At 36.2% G+C, this 17,787-nt stretch overlaps 1 protein-coding gene and 1 pseudogene across 3 annotated transcripts in view; one reads left to right on the plus strand and one right to left on the minus strand.

The window, feature by feature from the left end:
* The first annotated feature begins 826 nt into the window (after positions 1–826).
* LOC102261664 lies at positions 827–4,187 on the plus strand (annotated as a pseudogene).
* A 3,136-nt stretch (positions 4,188–7,323) lies between these two features.
* ADAD1 (adenosine deaminase domain containing 1 (testis-specific)) overlaps positions 7,324–17,787 on the minus strand; it is a 37,643-nt gene continuing 27,179 nt past the window's right edge. For all 3 annotated transcript variants that reach the window (XM_014539043.1, XM_005865458.2, XM_005865459.2), the window contains 4 exons: positions 17,043–17,272; positions 11,937–12,174; positions 9,575–9,707; positions 7,324–7,491 (listed from right to left, as the gene is read on the minus strand). In XM_014539043.1, the coding sequence (XP_014394529.1) occupies positions 7,378–7,491; positions 9,575–9,707; positions 11,937–12,174; positions 17,043–17,272 (715 nt within the window). In that variant the 3' untranslated portion in view covers positions 7,324–7,377. The remainder of the gene's footprint in view (positions 7,492–9,574; positions 9,708–11,936; positions 12,175–17,042; positions 17,273–17,787) is intronic.

Below are 17,787 nucleotides of genomic sequence, written 5' to 3' on the forward strand. Positions count from 1 at the left end.
AAGATGCTAAACACAAACATTCTTGAAACTCTTCAGATAATTGATGTGTCTCTCCATCCATTTCCCAACATCTTACACATTGTTCTCTGCCCTCAGGAGTCTCCCGGCCTGCTGGCTTTCCACTGGGTCCTGCCACTGGGGAGCCCTGGCGGGTAGTGGGAGGGATAGAAGAGATTCCCGATTTTCCCCATGGAGTGGTTGTGCCTCTCAGCCAAGGCGGCTCTCTCAAGATTTTTTCCCTCTGGGTTCTGCTAACTTTTCTTTCCACTCCTCCCTTCAAGCAGGCGTGGTGCACTTCTGTTACCAGCTCGAGGTACTGTACTCTCCCTCATAGTTTCCCTGTACCCTAGCTTGGTAAATCATCTCTTTATGAGACCCTCCTTGAATTATTCTGAGTATGCTGTTTCCTGACGCAGACACAGTAATTGTACCAGAAACAGCACCATGAAATAAACTCTCAAATAGGCTCCTGGGTCAGGATATAGTAAAGGACCACAATGATAGTATGACATGGGAAATCTATGGAATGCAATAGCATCCTAATTATCATCAATGGTAGCATAGAATGAAATGCAGGAGGGCAAGGTGTTGCGAGATCCAAGGCCATGACATTTAATTGTTACAGCAACAATAGTTATGAAAATTGCGATTATTACCTAGATTCTTTTCATGGTCAGAAGAAAGGAAAAAAATTAAAGTTATGAATATACACTTAAAAACATCCAAGGAAGTCCTCATTGGCAGTTTTTAAATATTCCATTTCTAGAGCAATGTGCTCTTTCCAGCTCCTCCACACCTGCCTCGGCCCACTCTCCAGCTGTCAAAAATGGTAAAAGAAATCACTTACTATGATGTTTTGGAGGTCAAACCCAATGCCACCCAGGAAGAATTGAAAAAGATTTACAGCCCGGCTGGCATGGCACAGTAGTTGAGTGTTGACCTATGAATAAGGAGGTCACAGTTTGATTCCCGCTCAGGGCATATGCTTGGTTTTCGGGCTTGATCCCCAGTGTGGACGGTACAGGAGGCAGCCAATCAATGCTTCTCTCAAATCATTGTTTCTATCTCTCTCCCTGTCCCTCCCTCTCTGAAATCATGAAAAATATATTTTTAAAAAAGAAAAGGCTTACAGGTAGCTGGCCTTGAAGTACCACCTGATAAGAATCCAAATGAAGGAGAGAAGTTTAAACAGATTTCTCAAGCTTATGAAGTGCTTTCTGAGGCAAAGAAAAGGGAATTATGTGACAAAGGAGGAGAACAGGCAATTAAAGGAAGGTGGAGCAGGTGGTGGTTTTGGCTCTCCCATGGACATCTTTATACGTTTTTTGGGTTTGTTTTTTTTTGGAGGAGGAGGAAGGTAGAGAGAGAAAGGAGAGGTAAAAATGTTGTCATCAGCTCTCAATAACCTTAGATTTATATAATGGTGCAACAGGAAAACTAGCTCTGCAAAAGGATGTGATTTGTGACAAATGTGTAGGCTGAGATGGTAAGAAAGGAACAGTAGAGTGCTGTCTCAATTGCTGAGGTACTGGAATATAAATAAGAAATCACCAGATAGAACCTGGGATGGTTCAGCAAATTCAGTCTGCATGCATGGAGTACCAGGGCCATGGGGAATGGATCAGTTCTAAAGATGGATATAAAAGCTGCAATGGAAGGAAGATAGTTCGAGAGAAGAAGATTCTAGAAGTTCTTAATGATAAAGGCATGAAAGATTGCCAGAAGATAACATTCCATGGTGAAGAAGATCAAGAACCAAGACTGGAGCCAGGAGATATCATTGTTTTAGATCAAAAAGACAATGCTGTTTTTATGCGACAAGGAGAAGACCTTTTCATGTGTATGGACGTACAACTGGTTGAAGCATTGTGTGGCTTCTAAAAGCCAATAGCTATTCCTGACAACCGAACCATAGTCATCACCCTTCATCCAGGTCAGATTGTCAAGCATGAAGATATCAAATGTGTGTTAAATGAAGGCATGCCAATTCATCATAGATCACATGAAAAGGGTCACCTAATCATCAAATTTAAGGTAAACTTTCCTGAGAATGGCTTTCTCTCTCCTGATAAACTCTCTTTGCTGGAAAAACTCCTACCTGAAAGGAAGTAGAAGAGACTGATGAAATGGACCAGGTAGAATTGGTGGACTTTGATCCAAGTCAAGAAAGACAGTGCCATTACAATGGAGAAGCATCTAAGGATGATGACATCATCCTAGGGGTGGTGTTCAGTGTCAGATTTTTTTAAATATATATTTCATTGATTTTTTACAGAGAGGAAGGGAGAGGGATAGAGAGTTAGAAACAACGATGAGAGAGAAACATCGATCAGCTGCCTCCTGTACACACCCCACTGGGGATGTGCCCGCAACCAAGGTACATGCCCTTGACTGGAATCGAACCTGGGACCCTTCAGTCCGCAGGCCGACGCTCTATCCACTGAGCCAAACCAGTTAGGGCAGTGTCAGATTTCTTAATGGGGCCAGTGAATCACACTCACTGCTGGCATTTTATTTACTGTAGTGAATGAGTGAAGGACTGTAATTGTAATATACTCACTACTTGTTTGTTTTAATATGCAACTATAGTAGTGTTTTAAAAGTTAAATGAAGAATAAACTCAAATACAAAAAAATAGTCCACTTCTACAGTAGTAATAGGGTACACATGGCAGAGGGCAGAGGCTGATGTAAGATCTACAAAAATGCAGTTAGACCCTCCAGGCCTCTCCCACTAAGGGTGGGAAGGAGTGAGGCCCTAAGATGTAGGACGTAGTCATAGACACAGAGAATACTCATTTGCCCCTTTTCTTTTCTTTAGTTGTGTCCCTTCTGAGGAAAAAAATTCCTCTCCTTAAAAGCATTCCAATGACTCACAAATTGAGGGCAAGTTTCCCCAGAACTCACCTTTACCAGCTTTCATTGCCTCGAGGCCTAAAATGGGACTTGTTAAGATCTCAACATTGCTGGGGAATAGAGTGTTTATCCAATGGGGGTGGAAAATAAGTCATGTTTGGGCTGATTTAACTGAGATTAATGAAACTCCCTGGGATTCAGAATTTAATGAGAACTTGCAAATGGCATTAATAGTTGAGTAAATGCTTAGACTCCCAAGTAGCCTCTTTCAATGATGTTGAAGCACCAGAGCCTCCCCATAGAAGACTCCCCAGGGAAAGGCTGTGTTGGGATGGGTGAGTAGTGCAGTCTTCTCAACTTGCCCAGGAAGACACTGAGAAATGCACAGGTAAGGGGGACCCCAGCGCCACCAGAGTTCTGTGGTGGGTTTCTTCCTTAGGACTAGAAGTGACAGAGGGTGCTTCTCTGGTGCCACTGAAACCACTACCCAAAATCAAATATACCTGACAACTATTATAACACAAGGAGTGACAGAGCAGTAAATTGTATTTAAAATCAGTTTATAGGATGTATCAGGATCAAACTATTTCTAAAGAGGAAATTCTTATGCTTCCTGTTTACTTAATATTTTTTCTCCTTTCTCACATAAAAGAAACTATCCATTTCAGCTCATTCTCAAAGAAAATAAACTTGCATTTGTAACTCACAGTGATCCTTCATTAACTGTTATAAAGTCTGACAACAATTCCTACCAATGCTCATCAATATTTTCAAAGCATTTTTACATATTTCACATATACATTATGATCAAATTATTTTTTGCAAGTTTCATCTAAGGCTCTCTTAAAATAATGCTCACATCATTTCATGTGCAAAATAAAATTATCTAAAAATACCTCCCAATTTAAAGTCTAAATTTCTATAACAGATGAAATGTCTGTTTTACCCTGTATAGGCACTGCCTTAATACATGATGAACACAACTATATTTTTTATTAAAAAGTTCAGAATATTGTTTTCTACCAATTTTTAATACCATGGCACAGATAAGAAAATGGAATTACTGAACTTGGGGGTAAAAACAGGCTGCCTAAGCCCAGATCTGACTGTACAGGGCTCTATCTGTCCCTGGCCCCACACAGACTCCTCAAACGTTGAAGGGACTCAACACTAAAATCTCCATTCATAATCCATCACTCATGCCAATAATTTAACTATGAAATAGTCTTGCTAAAATTTTGAACTGGACTTTGAAAGCCTCTAGATTTAACTATTGGATTCAGGAAATACAAAGGACAAAAGACCATGTTAAATGACATCACGGAAATGTAGGCGACAAAAATGAATTTGTGGGATACTTCAAACAAAAACCCATTTTTCAAGAACCAAATTAAGAGAAAAAAATGTGAGGAAACATATAGATTACTAGATACTTAACATACAAATTTTAATATATGTAATTTTGATCTTGGTTCTAACATTCTACAATTTATGAGATAATGGGAGAATTACTATTAATTTTTCAGGTGTGCTAACTGAATTGTGGCTATACATATGTGTGCATTAAAGAGTCCTCACATTTTACAGATACAAATCACAGTATCTTCAGAAGAAATAATATGTCTGATATTTGTTCTAACATAAACCAATTTGGGAAGGTATATATCAAACAAGATTGCCATTTTTTAATAATTATTGAGTTTGGTGATAGGTACTAGTACATGGGGATTCATTTACTATTCTACTTTTGTATGTTTGCAAATTTCCATAAGTAAACAAAAAAAATGTTGTGGAGTGGCATTTGAATATATGTCATTTCCCTACACAAAATCCTTCAAGAGCTCCCTTCTGCCTCCCAAATTGAGAAAAAATGCTAGATTCAATTCTCAACTTCTCCATCAAGAGTTCTATACTCTAGCCTCAAAGACTGACATTTCCCCTCTAATCTTTGCTTTATTAGATCCTTACAAATTCTAACTATTCTTCAATGCGTGCTCAGGTAACAGAACCTTAGAACTAAAAAGGACTTCAATTTAGATGCAACTAGTTTAGTGGTTTTTGAACGTTAGAAGTTTAGAAGTCTGAATTTAGCAGTTTACTTTTCTTCAAGCAAAAAATCTTATGCAACCCAATACATAATAGATAAAAGAAGATAGGCATTGCTGCTTCGATGAAGGGTAGCTTGGAGCCCTTTCTATTAAGCCTCAACCCCTGAAAAATAATGATCTAGTATCGATTTCATCCCCACAATAAATGAAAAACTGAGCTAAGAGAGATTAAATAACTTCTAACAGTCAAAAAGGCCAATGGGTTTCAAGCCATCTCCTGCCCTTTCCACTAAATGATGGCCTTCTACTAAATGCCGGCCTTCTACTAAATGCCATCTCCTTCATCCTTTATATAATCTCCCTTGATACCCCTCTTTAGATATGATCTTTCTCTAAACCAAAACAGTACAAATAACTGAGTAGACATAACACATAGAGACACTCTGTGACTATATGTTGAATAAATAAGGGATACTTACTAGATTGTCTGTAAAAACAGTTGGGTATATTCACTTTTCCTTATTTTAAAACTAAATTTCTTGAGAAAATAAATTGTCTTTTACTGATTTTCATGGCAGTGTCTAACATAGGGCCTTTACTATTTAGGCAAAACTTTCAGAGGCAAGTATTAACCACTTGGTACTCTTCCTCATTTTTTAAGTGTTAATCTAAAGCAAAATACCCATAAATGTGAAGAGCCAAGAGAAGGTGAAAGATCTTGTATTTTCAAAAGCAAGTTAACTATCAAAAAATAATAGAAATAAAGGCTGGAAATCAGTTGTGGAAAGAAATAATTCAGAAAAGAGACTGAAAATATTTAAAAAGAAAATACTAATTTGGAGGAATAACCAATAAATATCATCTAATTCATGAAAATGGAAATTATTAATAGTATATTTATGTTGATCCACATGAAACTGCCCATATTTGACCTCTTTAACCTATCAAAAAATGGCAGTTTTACATGGTTCAACCTTATAGTAGTAAGTATAGAATCTAGTCTACTGAAAGACATGTATATCTTTTCAGAATGACTTCAATGTTCATCAACTAAACTCTGCCAAAAAACCCTACATCAACTTCCTAAGAGATTATCACAGTTCCTATGGGGTGGCATGAAGCTTATCCTATGTAATAAAAAGCTGATATGCAAACTGTCCCCTCAGGAGTTCGACCGCCTGCTATGACATGTGCTGACCACCAGGGGGTGGTGCAGAATGAAGGAAGGCTCTGGCAGGTAGCTGGGGGAAGGAAGGCCCTGATCGGTCCTAATTGCCAGCCAGGCCTAGGGACCCTACCCATGTACAAATTTCATGTACTGGGCCTCTAGTAAATTTGATAAAGATTCAAGCTAAGAGGAATAAAGTCTGAGAAACAATAATGTTTAATTAATTCACCTGTGACTGAAACTAAGGAATAAATTGAAGAGGCTAAAGTATGAAATAAATGCATAGCTTCACTAAAGATACATATTCTAACTCAAGAGTAACTAAACTTTCCCTTCTCATCTAAGCATTGTAATTATATAAACAAATATAAAGCTAAACAATCTTTTATTGATCTTATTATAAAGAATTAATTCACATTTGAATGGATCTTATAGGACACTTGAAAATGAGCAATCTTATTTAAAGCATTTATGATAATCTTCTATTAATCAGATTAACTCATTTATCAAATTATTCCCTCACATGTTTAACATTTTTCTGCATTTACATGTGCAGTTTGACATAAGAAATGGTGTTTTAGTTACTGCTTTTTACTATCACATAGTATGGTGACTGCAAATATTAGTCACTCAAATGTCTGTTGAATTAACCAACAAATGAGTAAAAATTATTATTTGTATTCTTGGATTTTAATTATTAATTTAAAAAAATTAAGTGAGCCTGGCTGGTGTTGCTCGGTGGTTGAGCATCAACTTATAAACCAAGAGGTCACGGTTCAATTCCAGGTCAGGGCACATGCCCGGGTTGCAGGCTTGATCCTTAGCGTGGGAAGTGCAGGAGGCAGCCAATCGATGATACTCTCTCATCATTTATGTTTCTATCTCTCTCTTCCCCTCCCTTCCTCTCTCTGAATCAATAATAAAAAAATATATATTTTAAAAAAATTAAGTGAGATGCCAAGACAACGTTGAATATCTTTTGCTGTATGAATAGCTTTAAAACAAAAACTTAAAAGAATTTTCTCTTGAACTGCAAAAAGGGTAATGGCTTTATTTATTTTTATGTTTGTAAAAATAAATACAAAATGGCCACAATAATGAATAAGGTAATTATTTTTCTAAAAATTAAAACTTCAAAACCCTAATGCTTCAATGTACTTTGACATGAATATTTACAAATTTTCATCTCTAGACACTGCTATTGTAAGATTCTGATTTTGAAAGCTGAACCAATATATTTTTAATTTACTAGTCAAAACACACCAAAAAAAGAAAAGATTTTTAATGTGACAATGGATTGCCTAATTCACATACTAAATTGCTCTATACAGGGAGATTTCACAATCCAGGCGCCATAGCCATGCTGCTGTAAGTAGGATTTCAACAAAGTTTTAGCTTCTTGATAGGATCCAGACAAACACTATAGGAAGAAAAAAAATTGAATTATAGAACATAGGCAGAATTTGGCTTATGAAAAATAAGTATCCCTAATTTTGTCTCTTCAGTTTGACATTTTAAAAATTAAAATATTTAATTACTGCCCAGTCAGTGTGGCTCAGTGGTTGAACATCGACCCAAATGACTTTTAAAGCTGTTTTAAATTTAATCTAAAATAATTTTTTAAAAAATTTTATTTGTGGATTGTGCTTTTGGCTGTCATATCTAAGAAAATTTTCCCTAATCTAAGAATATAAATATTTTCTCATGTTTTCCTTGGAAGTTTCATAGTTTTAGCTTTTTTAGATCTATGATCAATTTTGAGGTTCTTTTTTTTTGCATGACTAGTATAAATCTAAATTAATTTTTTTTTATTTTACTCATGGATATTCCGTTGTCCCAGTACCATTTGTCGAAAAACTATTCTTTCTCCCATTAAATTACCTTAGCACCTTAGTACAAAATCAATTGGCCATAAGTATGTGGGTTTAACTCTATTTCATTGATCTATCTGTCTCTATCATTATATCAATACATTGTCTTGATTACTGTGCCTTTATGATAGATTTTGAAATGAGGTAGGATAAGTCTACCAATTTTATTCTTTTTAAAAACTGTTTTAGTTCTTCTATATCCTTTGGATTTACACATCAATTTAAGAACCAGCTTGCCAATTTCTACACAAAAGCTTGCTGCATTTTTTAAGGAGTTCACACTGAATGCATAGATTAATTTGGACAGAACTGACATCCTAATAATAATGAGTTTTCCAATCCATGAAATGGTATATCTCTCCATTCATTTAGGTCACTAATCATCCGAGAGATGCAAACCAAAACAACAATGAGGTACCACCTCACACCTGTCAGAATGGCTATCATCAACAAATCAACAAATGACAAGTGCTGGAGAGGCTGCAGAGAAAAAGAACCCCTCCTTCACTGCTGGTGGGAATGCAGACTGGTGCAGCCACGGTGGAAAACAGTATGGAGTTTCCTCAAAAATTTAAAAATGGAACTGCCATTTGACCCAGTAATACCACTTCTAGGAATATATCCCAAGAAACCAGAAACACCAATCAGAAAGGATATGTGCACCCATATGCTCATAGCAGCACAATTTACAATACCCAACATCTGGAAACAGCCTAAGTGCCCAGCGCAGATGAGTGGATAGAAAACTGTGGTACATCTACACAATGGAATACTATGCTGCTGTAAAAAAGAAAGAACTCTTACTATCCACAACAGCATGGATGGACATGGAGAGTATTATGTTAAGTGAAATAAGCCATTAGGAGAAAGATAAATATCACATGATCTCACTCATTTGTAGGATATAATGAACAACATAAACTGATGAACAAAAATAGATCCTGAGACATAGAAGCATCAAACAGAGAGTCAAACCTCAGAGGGTAGGCAAAGGAGGAAGGGGGTAAGAGATCAACCAAAGGACTTGTATGCATGCATATAAGCATAACCCATGGACACAGATAGTAGGGGTATGAGGAGGTGGGAGCGGCCAGGGAGAGGTTAATGGGGGAAAAAGGAGACATAGTAATACTTGAAACAATAAAGAATTTTAAAAAAAAGAAGAAAGAAAAAGGTTATCTACATCACTTACTTACTCAGGCCCAAATCACCTGCTGAAATTAAAGCTATTTCACAAAATTAAGACAGAAAAATTAATTTGTTTATCTATCATAATGTGTTAATTTAGAATAATTAACTTCTCTAGTTAGCACAGTTAATATCATGTACAGAAGAAGCTTTGTTCTCATTTTGTTTCTCTGGGCATGACAGCAGGTTTGAGCAATGTCAAAGTACACATCACACGAAGCACACACCCCATGGCTACTTTAAGTGACAACACTTACTTACATTTCCAGTTTCTGGCATGTTTATTTAAAAATTAAGTTTACCACTACATGGCACTATCCTATATTCAGGAACTATTCAACCAATTTTTGCTACATATCATAAAGTTACTACTTTATGATATGTTACCTTATTTTTGTCTTAAATTATATTCCTATGATCAATTGCATTCCTTTAAGGACTTACCTTAGCTGCATGATATGTACTAGCTTCAAGTACATCCTCTTTCTTAGCTTCACCAGCAAGCAGGTTAAATCGACTTAGCATTGCAGCCTTACACAGCCGACTTGCCATGGACACACCACTTTTAAATGGAGAACTGTGAAAGAAATGAAGCAGTCACTAATCATTATTCAACAATTTATGCAGGGCAACTGTAGGGATTAAAATCAACATAGAATAGACAGGTATTTACCTCAATTTACGTGCAATACATATAGTGAAATTTTTTACATAAAATATTTTTAATATAATTACCGTCTGAAGTTCATTTCTTTAATGAAATTACATTTTAAGTTATTATAGTGTCAAATTAAAATTAAAGTAGAAGATGGATACTTGGTAAATTTTTATTGCTTAAAGTAAAATTAACCTATGGTGATTCAAATTAAAATAGTGGTTCTACTAAGAACTGTCCAGAAGGGGGCACAGAAATATTTTCTGAGATAAAAATGTCCTGCATTTTGACTAGGGTGATGGTTACACAAGTATGTATATATGTCAAAATTCATGAAACTGTCAGTGCATTTCACTGTATGTCAACTTTGACTCACTAAAAAAGTAAAATATATACACCAACCTCCTGATCCTCCATGTATATGGGCATGTATGCACATGTAGATATATTTTTTCTATGTTTTTATATATCATGAACGTTTTTGCTATTGAAACTCCTTTCCTTCATTATATCTTCTCATTACTTGGCTCTTGTGACAGATTATAAAAATTGCCCAAATCCTTCGTTTCTCCATCTCCATGCTTTTAACAATATCGTTTTTCAGACTGACCCTTCAAAAAGTGGTGTTTGACTTCCCCTCCCCTTGAATCTGGGCTAGCTTTGTGACTTGTTTTGGCAAACAGAATAGATCATGTGTCAGTTCTGAGCTGGTGCCTCAGGAGGCTTTGAGTTCTCATTCTCTTGGGATTCCTTCCTCTACCATGTGAACCAGCTGGGACTGGTCTCCTAGAGGCTGAGAGAACACAAGGACCAAGTGGACCTTCAGTTAACCTAGAGCTGACCCTACATGCTTGGAGAAGCCCAACCAAATCAACTCAGTTGACCTAAGGACTTGTGAGCAGTAATAAGTGGTTGGGTTGTTTTTAAGCCAGTAAGTGTTGAGGTAGTTTAAATGCAACAACAGTTAACATACACTCATGAGTTTGAAAACTACTGACCTCTCTATATGAATTTTCCACCATGATTTTCGTTCTGGTAGTTTTCACGTGATTCTCTTGGGCTTTTCAGGTATAAAATAATACCGTATGTAAAGATAGTAATTTTACCTCCTCCTTTCAAGTATTTTATATCTCATTTATTTCTCTTATCCAAAATGCATTAAGGTTACTGTTAAATAACAGTAAACAATCATTTTTGTCTAGATGTTAGTGAAAATGCCTCTGAAATTTCAATTATGATGATACTTTTGGATTAATAAAGATACATTTGATCCTTAACAAAAATATCTATTCCTGCTTTATTGAGTATCATTATCTAGAATAGTTGTAGAACTATGCCTCCTTAGAATTTATAGAGATGTGATATTTTTCCCTAGATCAATTAATCTGACAAAATACATTAATAAGAGTTTCTAACATGGTGTTATTTTTATTATTACTACCCACACATTCCTAGAAAAAATACCAATTGATATTGTTATATAAAATACATTATTGTTTTAATGTATTGCTTGATTCTGCTTCCTAATATTTTATTTAAGCAATTTTGCTTGGATATAAAAGTGAACTTGGTCTGTAACTTTTGGAAGGAGGAGCAGAAATCTTCTATCATATTTAAGTATCAATGATACATTTGACTAATAAAAGCATTTGGATGGTTTCCATCTTTTTAGATAATATTGGAAATTTCTGCTTTGTAAAGGTTTATAAAATTCCTCTGAACCATCTCAGAATGGTGCTTTCTTTGAGGAAGAGTTAGGGCACCTTCTTGATAACTTCCACATAACCTATTTAGGCCCTGATGGGTTTGGCTCAGTGGATAGAGCGTCGGCCTGCGGACTCAAGGGTCCCGGGTTCAATTCCGGTCAAGGGCATGTACCTTGGTTGCGGGTACATCCCCAGTGGGGGATGTGCAGGAGGCGGCTGATCGATGTTTCTCTCTCATCGATGTTTCTAACTCTCTATCCCTCTCCCTTCCTCTCTGTAAAAAATCAATAAAATATATTTAAAAAAAATAATCTATTTAGGTTTTTCCCTCTTTTGTACCAGTTTTAGAAATATTTTTTCTAGAAATGTATGCATTTCAAACTTGTATTAAAATGTATTCTTTTGCAAAAGTAATGTGGTTTTTGAAGAAATGAATTATGCTAACCTTTCAGTGATCTTCCCACTTTGGCCATCCACAATCTCCAGTGAAATGTCCCCTTGTGCCCAGTTCAGACTCAAGGACCTATAGTCTACGTCCGTTTGAAGCAGAAATGCAGAGGGCACTAAGCTAATGTGAGGTCGGTTAACCAAGTAAAACATGGGAAGTTTTGAAGTGAGAGCATCGTCAACACGTTGTTTGATAGCAATTTCTAAGCCTCTAGTATCACTGCAATTCCCATCACCTAGAAGGCAAAAACAGAACAAACACTATCAACATCAGAGATTACACACACCAAAAAAACACACAGAAAAATGACTGGAAAGAGTCTAACGTCCATTTATTTATCCTTCATCCTGCAACCTTCCCTCTCTCACTTCTACTCTTTGGCAGCTAATTCTGTAGCTGGGCAAGTTAAGGACAGTCAGAATCTCCATTCAAAAAAGAACTTTCTATGAAAAGTAACAAATTCAAATTCCAGTGAATGTTAGAAAAACAATCCCATTTACCATCGCACCAAAAAAATTAAGATACCTAGGAATAAACTTAACTAAAGAGGTAAAAGACCTCTACTCAGAAAACTACAGGACGTTGAAAAAAGAGATAGAGGAAGACATAAACAGATGGAAGAACATACCGTGTTCATGGATTGGTAGAATCAACATCATTAAAATGTCCATACTACCCAAAGCAATCTATAAATTCAACGCACTTCCCATTAAAATACCAACGGCATACTTCACAGATCTAGAACGAACTCTCCAAAAATTCATCTGGAATAAAAAAAGACCCCGAATAGCTGCAGCAATCCTGAGAAAGAACAAAGTAGGTGGGATCTCAATACCAGATATCAAGATGTATTACAAAGCCACTGTTCTCAAAACTGCCTGGTACTGGCACAAGAACAGACATATAGATCAATGGAATAGAATAGAGAACCCAGAAATCGGCCCGAACCAATATGCTCAATTAATATTTGACAAAGGAGGAAAGAACATTCAATGGAGCCAAGATAGTCTCTTCAATAAGTGGTGTTGGGAAAATTGGACAGATATATGCAAGAAAATAAAACTAGACCACCAACTTACACCATACACAAAAATAAACTCAAAATGGATAAAGGACTTAAATGTACGACAGGAAACCATAAAAATTCTAGAAGAATCCAAAGGCAACAAAATCTCAGACATATGCCAAAGCAATTTCTTCACTGATACAGCTCCTAGGGCAGTTGAAACTAAAGAGAAAATGAACAAATGGGACTACATCAAAATAAAAAGCTTCTGCACAGCAAAAGAAACCATCAACAAAACAACAAGAAAACCCACTGCGTGGGAAAACATATTTGCCAACGTCATATCTGATAAGGGCCTAATCTCCAAAATTTATAGGGAACTCATACAACTTAACAAAAAGAAGATAAACAATCCAATCAAAAAATGGGCAAAGGATCTAAATAGACACCTTTCAAAAGAGGACATTCAGAAAGCCAAGAGACATATGAAAACATGCTCAAAGTCACTAATCATCCGAGAGATGCAAATCAAAACAACAATGAGGTACCATCTCACACCTGTCAGAATGGCTATCATCAACAAATCAACAAACGACAAGTGCTGGAGAGGATGTGGAGAAAAAGGAACACTTGTGCACTGCTGGTGGGAATGCAGACTGGTGCAGCCACTATGGAAGACAGTATGGAGTTTCCTCAAAAAACTGGAAATGGAACTCCCATTTGACCCTGTGATCCCACTTCTAGGAATATATCCCAAGAAACCAGAAACACCAATCAGAAAGGATATATGCACCCATATGTTCATAGCAGCACAATTCACCATAGCTAAGATCTGGAAACAGCCTAAGTGCCCATCAGTAGATGAATGGATTAGAAAACTGTGGTACATCTACACGATGGAATACTATGCTGCTGTAAAAAAGAAGGAACTCTTACCATTTGCAACAGCATGGATGGAACTGGAGAGCATTATGCTAAGTGAAATAAGCCAGTCAATGAAGGAAAAATACCACATGATCTCACTCATTCATGGATAATAAAGACCATTACAAACTTTTGAACAATAATAGATACAGAGGCAGAGCTGCCTCAAACTGATTGTCAAACTGCAGTGGGAAGGCCAGAGAGGGTTGGGGGGCAGAAGGGAGGGGAGTAAGAGATCAACCGAAGGACTTGTATGCATGCATATAAGCAAAACCAATGGACATAAGACACTGGGGGATAGGGGAGGCCAGGGGATTGTCAAGGGCGGAGGAAAAAGGACACATATGTAATACCCTATGTAATACTTTAATAAAAAAAAAAAAAATTCCAGTGAATGAGAGCACAGAGTCAGAGCTGACCCAGAAGGAAACTGGTACTTTTTACAGGTTTTGCCAAACAGAATTAGCTCCTTCGGTCTTGCTTTCTCAGACTCCAGCATGAAATCAGTACTTACTGCAGCAGGTAAACACGGCTGAGGAAAAGCTGGTAAAAGGGCAGTATTTTTCCACATCTAAAGGCCACAAATTACAAGTGCTCCAGTACCACAATGTTCTGGTTTCACAACACATTTTTTAAAGACTTGTTTCTGGTTAAAATTGTGGGCAATACCAAAAACTTAAGAGTTCTCAGTTAAAATAACTGTTGAAGAGAACTCAAAAAGATACAATGTTATTAGTATAATAAAAGGGCTGCATCAAACTTAATATAGAAGTTAGGGAACAGTCATTCCTATTTAAAAATTAGTAATTCTACAGTAGATCTCTTTTGTCTTAGAGCATTAGAGGTTGTTAGAACAAGATAATCTTTATATCAGCAGTTCTCAACCTGTGGGTCACGACCCCGATGGCGGTCGAACGACCCTTTCACAGGGGTCGCCTAAGACCATCCTGCATATCAGATATTTACATTACGATTCATAACAGTAGCAACATTACAGTTATGAAGTAGCAACAAAAATAATTTTATGGTTGGGTCACAACATGAGGAACTATATTTAAAGGGCCAGAAGGTTGAGAATCACTGCTTTATATAATACCACTAGATATATTTCACAAATAAAGTTTTGTGTCCACATCATTAGAGATGTTGAGTTAGACCCTGGACTCACATTCATTATGACTATTTGAGAAATATAAATGAGTTAAAAAGAACACGAGTTGTTTCTGACACCTTTTTTCTAAGCACTCCTTTGAATGTTCCAAATCAAGAGATACTGATGCCCTGGCTGGTTTGGCTCAGTGGATAGAGGGTCAGCCTGCGGACTGAAGGGTCCTGGGTTTGCTTCTGGTCAAGGGCACATGCCTGGGTTGTGGGCTTGAACCCCAATAGGAGGCGTGCAGGAGGTAGCCAATTAATGATTTTCTCTCATCATTGATGTTTCTATCTCTCTCCCCCTCTCCCTTTCTCTCTGAAATCAATAAAAATATTTTTTAAAAATTAAAAATAAATAAAAGATACTGAAAAATGAAGGCTAGTTAAAGATATAGTTGAACACAGAAAAAAGCTAGGAAGACATAAGGTTTATGGAATAGTCATTGTGTCAATAGTGAATAGAAAACAAAAATTCAAAAGAAAATATTACATATTATTACATACTGTCCTGCAGACTAAATGTGTCACCACAAAATTCATAGGCTGAAACCTAAGTCCCAATATGATAGTATTTGGAAGCAGAACCTTAGCAAGGTGATTAGATCATAAGGATTCCAATAATCAAATCAATGCTTTGGAATATGAGAAAGCAAAAAACAATCAGAAAAACAAAAAGAAAAATATATAAAGATTTGAGTAAGGAGCCTCTGGGACAACTTCAAGCATACTAACATTCGCATCATGGGGATACCAGAAGGAGAATAAAGAGAGCAAGATATTGAAAACCTATTTGAAAATATAATGACAGAAAACTTCCCCTACCTGGTGAAAGAAATAGACTTATAAGTTCAGGAAGCACAGAGAGTCTCAAAAAAAGAGAAACCCAAAGAAGCCCACACCAAGACACATCATAATGAAAATGCCAAGGATTAAAGACAAAAAGAGAATCATAAAAGCAGCAAGAAAAGCAGTTAGTAACCTACAAGGGAGTACCCATACAACTGTCAGCTGATTTCTCTTCTGGTCTGAAACTTTGCAGACCAGAAGAGAGTGGCAAGAAACATTCAAAGTTATGAATAGCAAGGATCTACAACCAAGATTACTCTACCCAGCAAAGCTATCATTTAGAATTCAAGGTCAAATGAAGAGCTTCTTAGATAAGAAAAAAGTTAAAGGAGTTCATCACCACCAAATCAATATTACATGAAATGTTGAATGGCAGAATATCCTACATATATATTCAACTGAAGAAACATTCCCTACAAGAGAAGTTCCTAAAGAAAAGGGTATAAAATATGCAGAACTATAAAAAAAATTAACAGAAATAGCACCAACTAAAAACAAAGATATTACCAAGGTGGGTATCTAAAGCTTACACATCTAATTGTTACCAAAGTTTAACAGTAAGCAAAAAATAGCCAAATAATGACAGTATTTAACCTAAATCTTGGAAACAAATAAGACTCTATGAAAACTATAGAAATGAGCCCCAAAATTGTTTGTCACTGAAATAATGTCTGGAAAACCATTCAAATATAAATACAGCATTCTGTAATATCCTCCACCAAAGAAAAATTGTGTTCTACTTACTTCCTATGCAGAGGATCAAGATCATAACCAAATATACGAAAAAAGCAAAAGGGTAGGAAAGAACTAAAATGGGCACCTAATGAATTTCTTATTTCAGGGATAACTAAATGTAAGCTATTAGATTTGAGAAGTTCAAGGAAACAGCTTCCAAAAGAAAGGGGAAGATTGAGTATTGTGCAAACTAAAGTAAAAGTTTAAGACAGAATACATCTAACTGGCTAACTTAAAATATTAAATATTAGCCTCTGATAACGTGACAAAAGTCACTTGTGTGATTCCAAGTTACCATGAAATGAAAAGCTTAACAAAACAGTGGATCTGGTTTTTTCCCCCCCTTAAATATAACATCACATATGGACAACCTGATTTTAATACTGATAAATACAGTGTATTTCCTTGTAAAAGCACCAGGAGGTACTGAGTCCACTCACCAACAACTATGCCGCTGATATAAACTGGCTGTATGAAGTGACTCAGCAGTGCCCCCTGTACACCAAGCACTTCCCATTTCATCAGTTTGTCACTTGAGGACATACTGCTTACTCTATTGGCAACATCTGCAGGACAGTAGACAGTCAGATAAATTTTGCCTTCAACAGCAACATGGAGACTCAGTTCTTCATTGGCTTCAAATGCAGATATTGAATGTGGATTAAGACGCCTGAAGAAAGAAAATTTCTTCCTTTAAAAAAAACAAAGCTGACAAAATAAAAGTTACATGTACCTAAGAATTGTTCTTGAACATGTTTAACTGGCCAGTGTACATTTAATTCCAATAACAGATGCAAACCAAAAGCAAGGTAGGAATGGAGTGACCTGGTTCCAAACAGAAAATAGCTACATTTAGATATTCCGACAAAGATAAATTTCATATTATTGCCATTCTTTGTATCTTAAAATCAAAGGAAAACCTAATATTTTTGTCCTTACCACAGTTTCTGAGTTATTTTTTTCTGTATGAAATTTTTCTAAAACTACAAAATAAAGGAATTAAAGAAAGAAAACTGACTATTTTTATTCAATCTCCAATACAATGTTAAAATAATAAAATCTAAAATTATTTTTCTTTAAGTTTCTCCCCAGGAACACTCATTGCCCTTCTTTTCAAAGATGTTAGTAAAAGAATTTTTAAGATGGTCGACTTCAAGAGAATTTTACTTTCTTTGTGTTTCTCTG

Source organism: Myotis brandtii, unplaced genomic scaffold, assembly GCF_000412655.1.
Source record: "Myotis brandtii unplaced genomic scaffold, ASM41265v1 scaffold208, whole genome shotgun sequence".
Classification (NCBI taxonomy): Eukaryota; Metazoa; Chordata; class Mammalia; order Chiroptera; family Vespertilionidae; genus Myotis; species Myotis brandtii.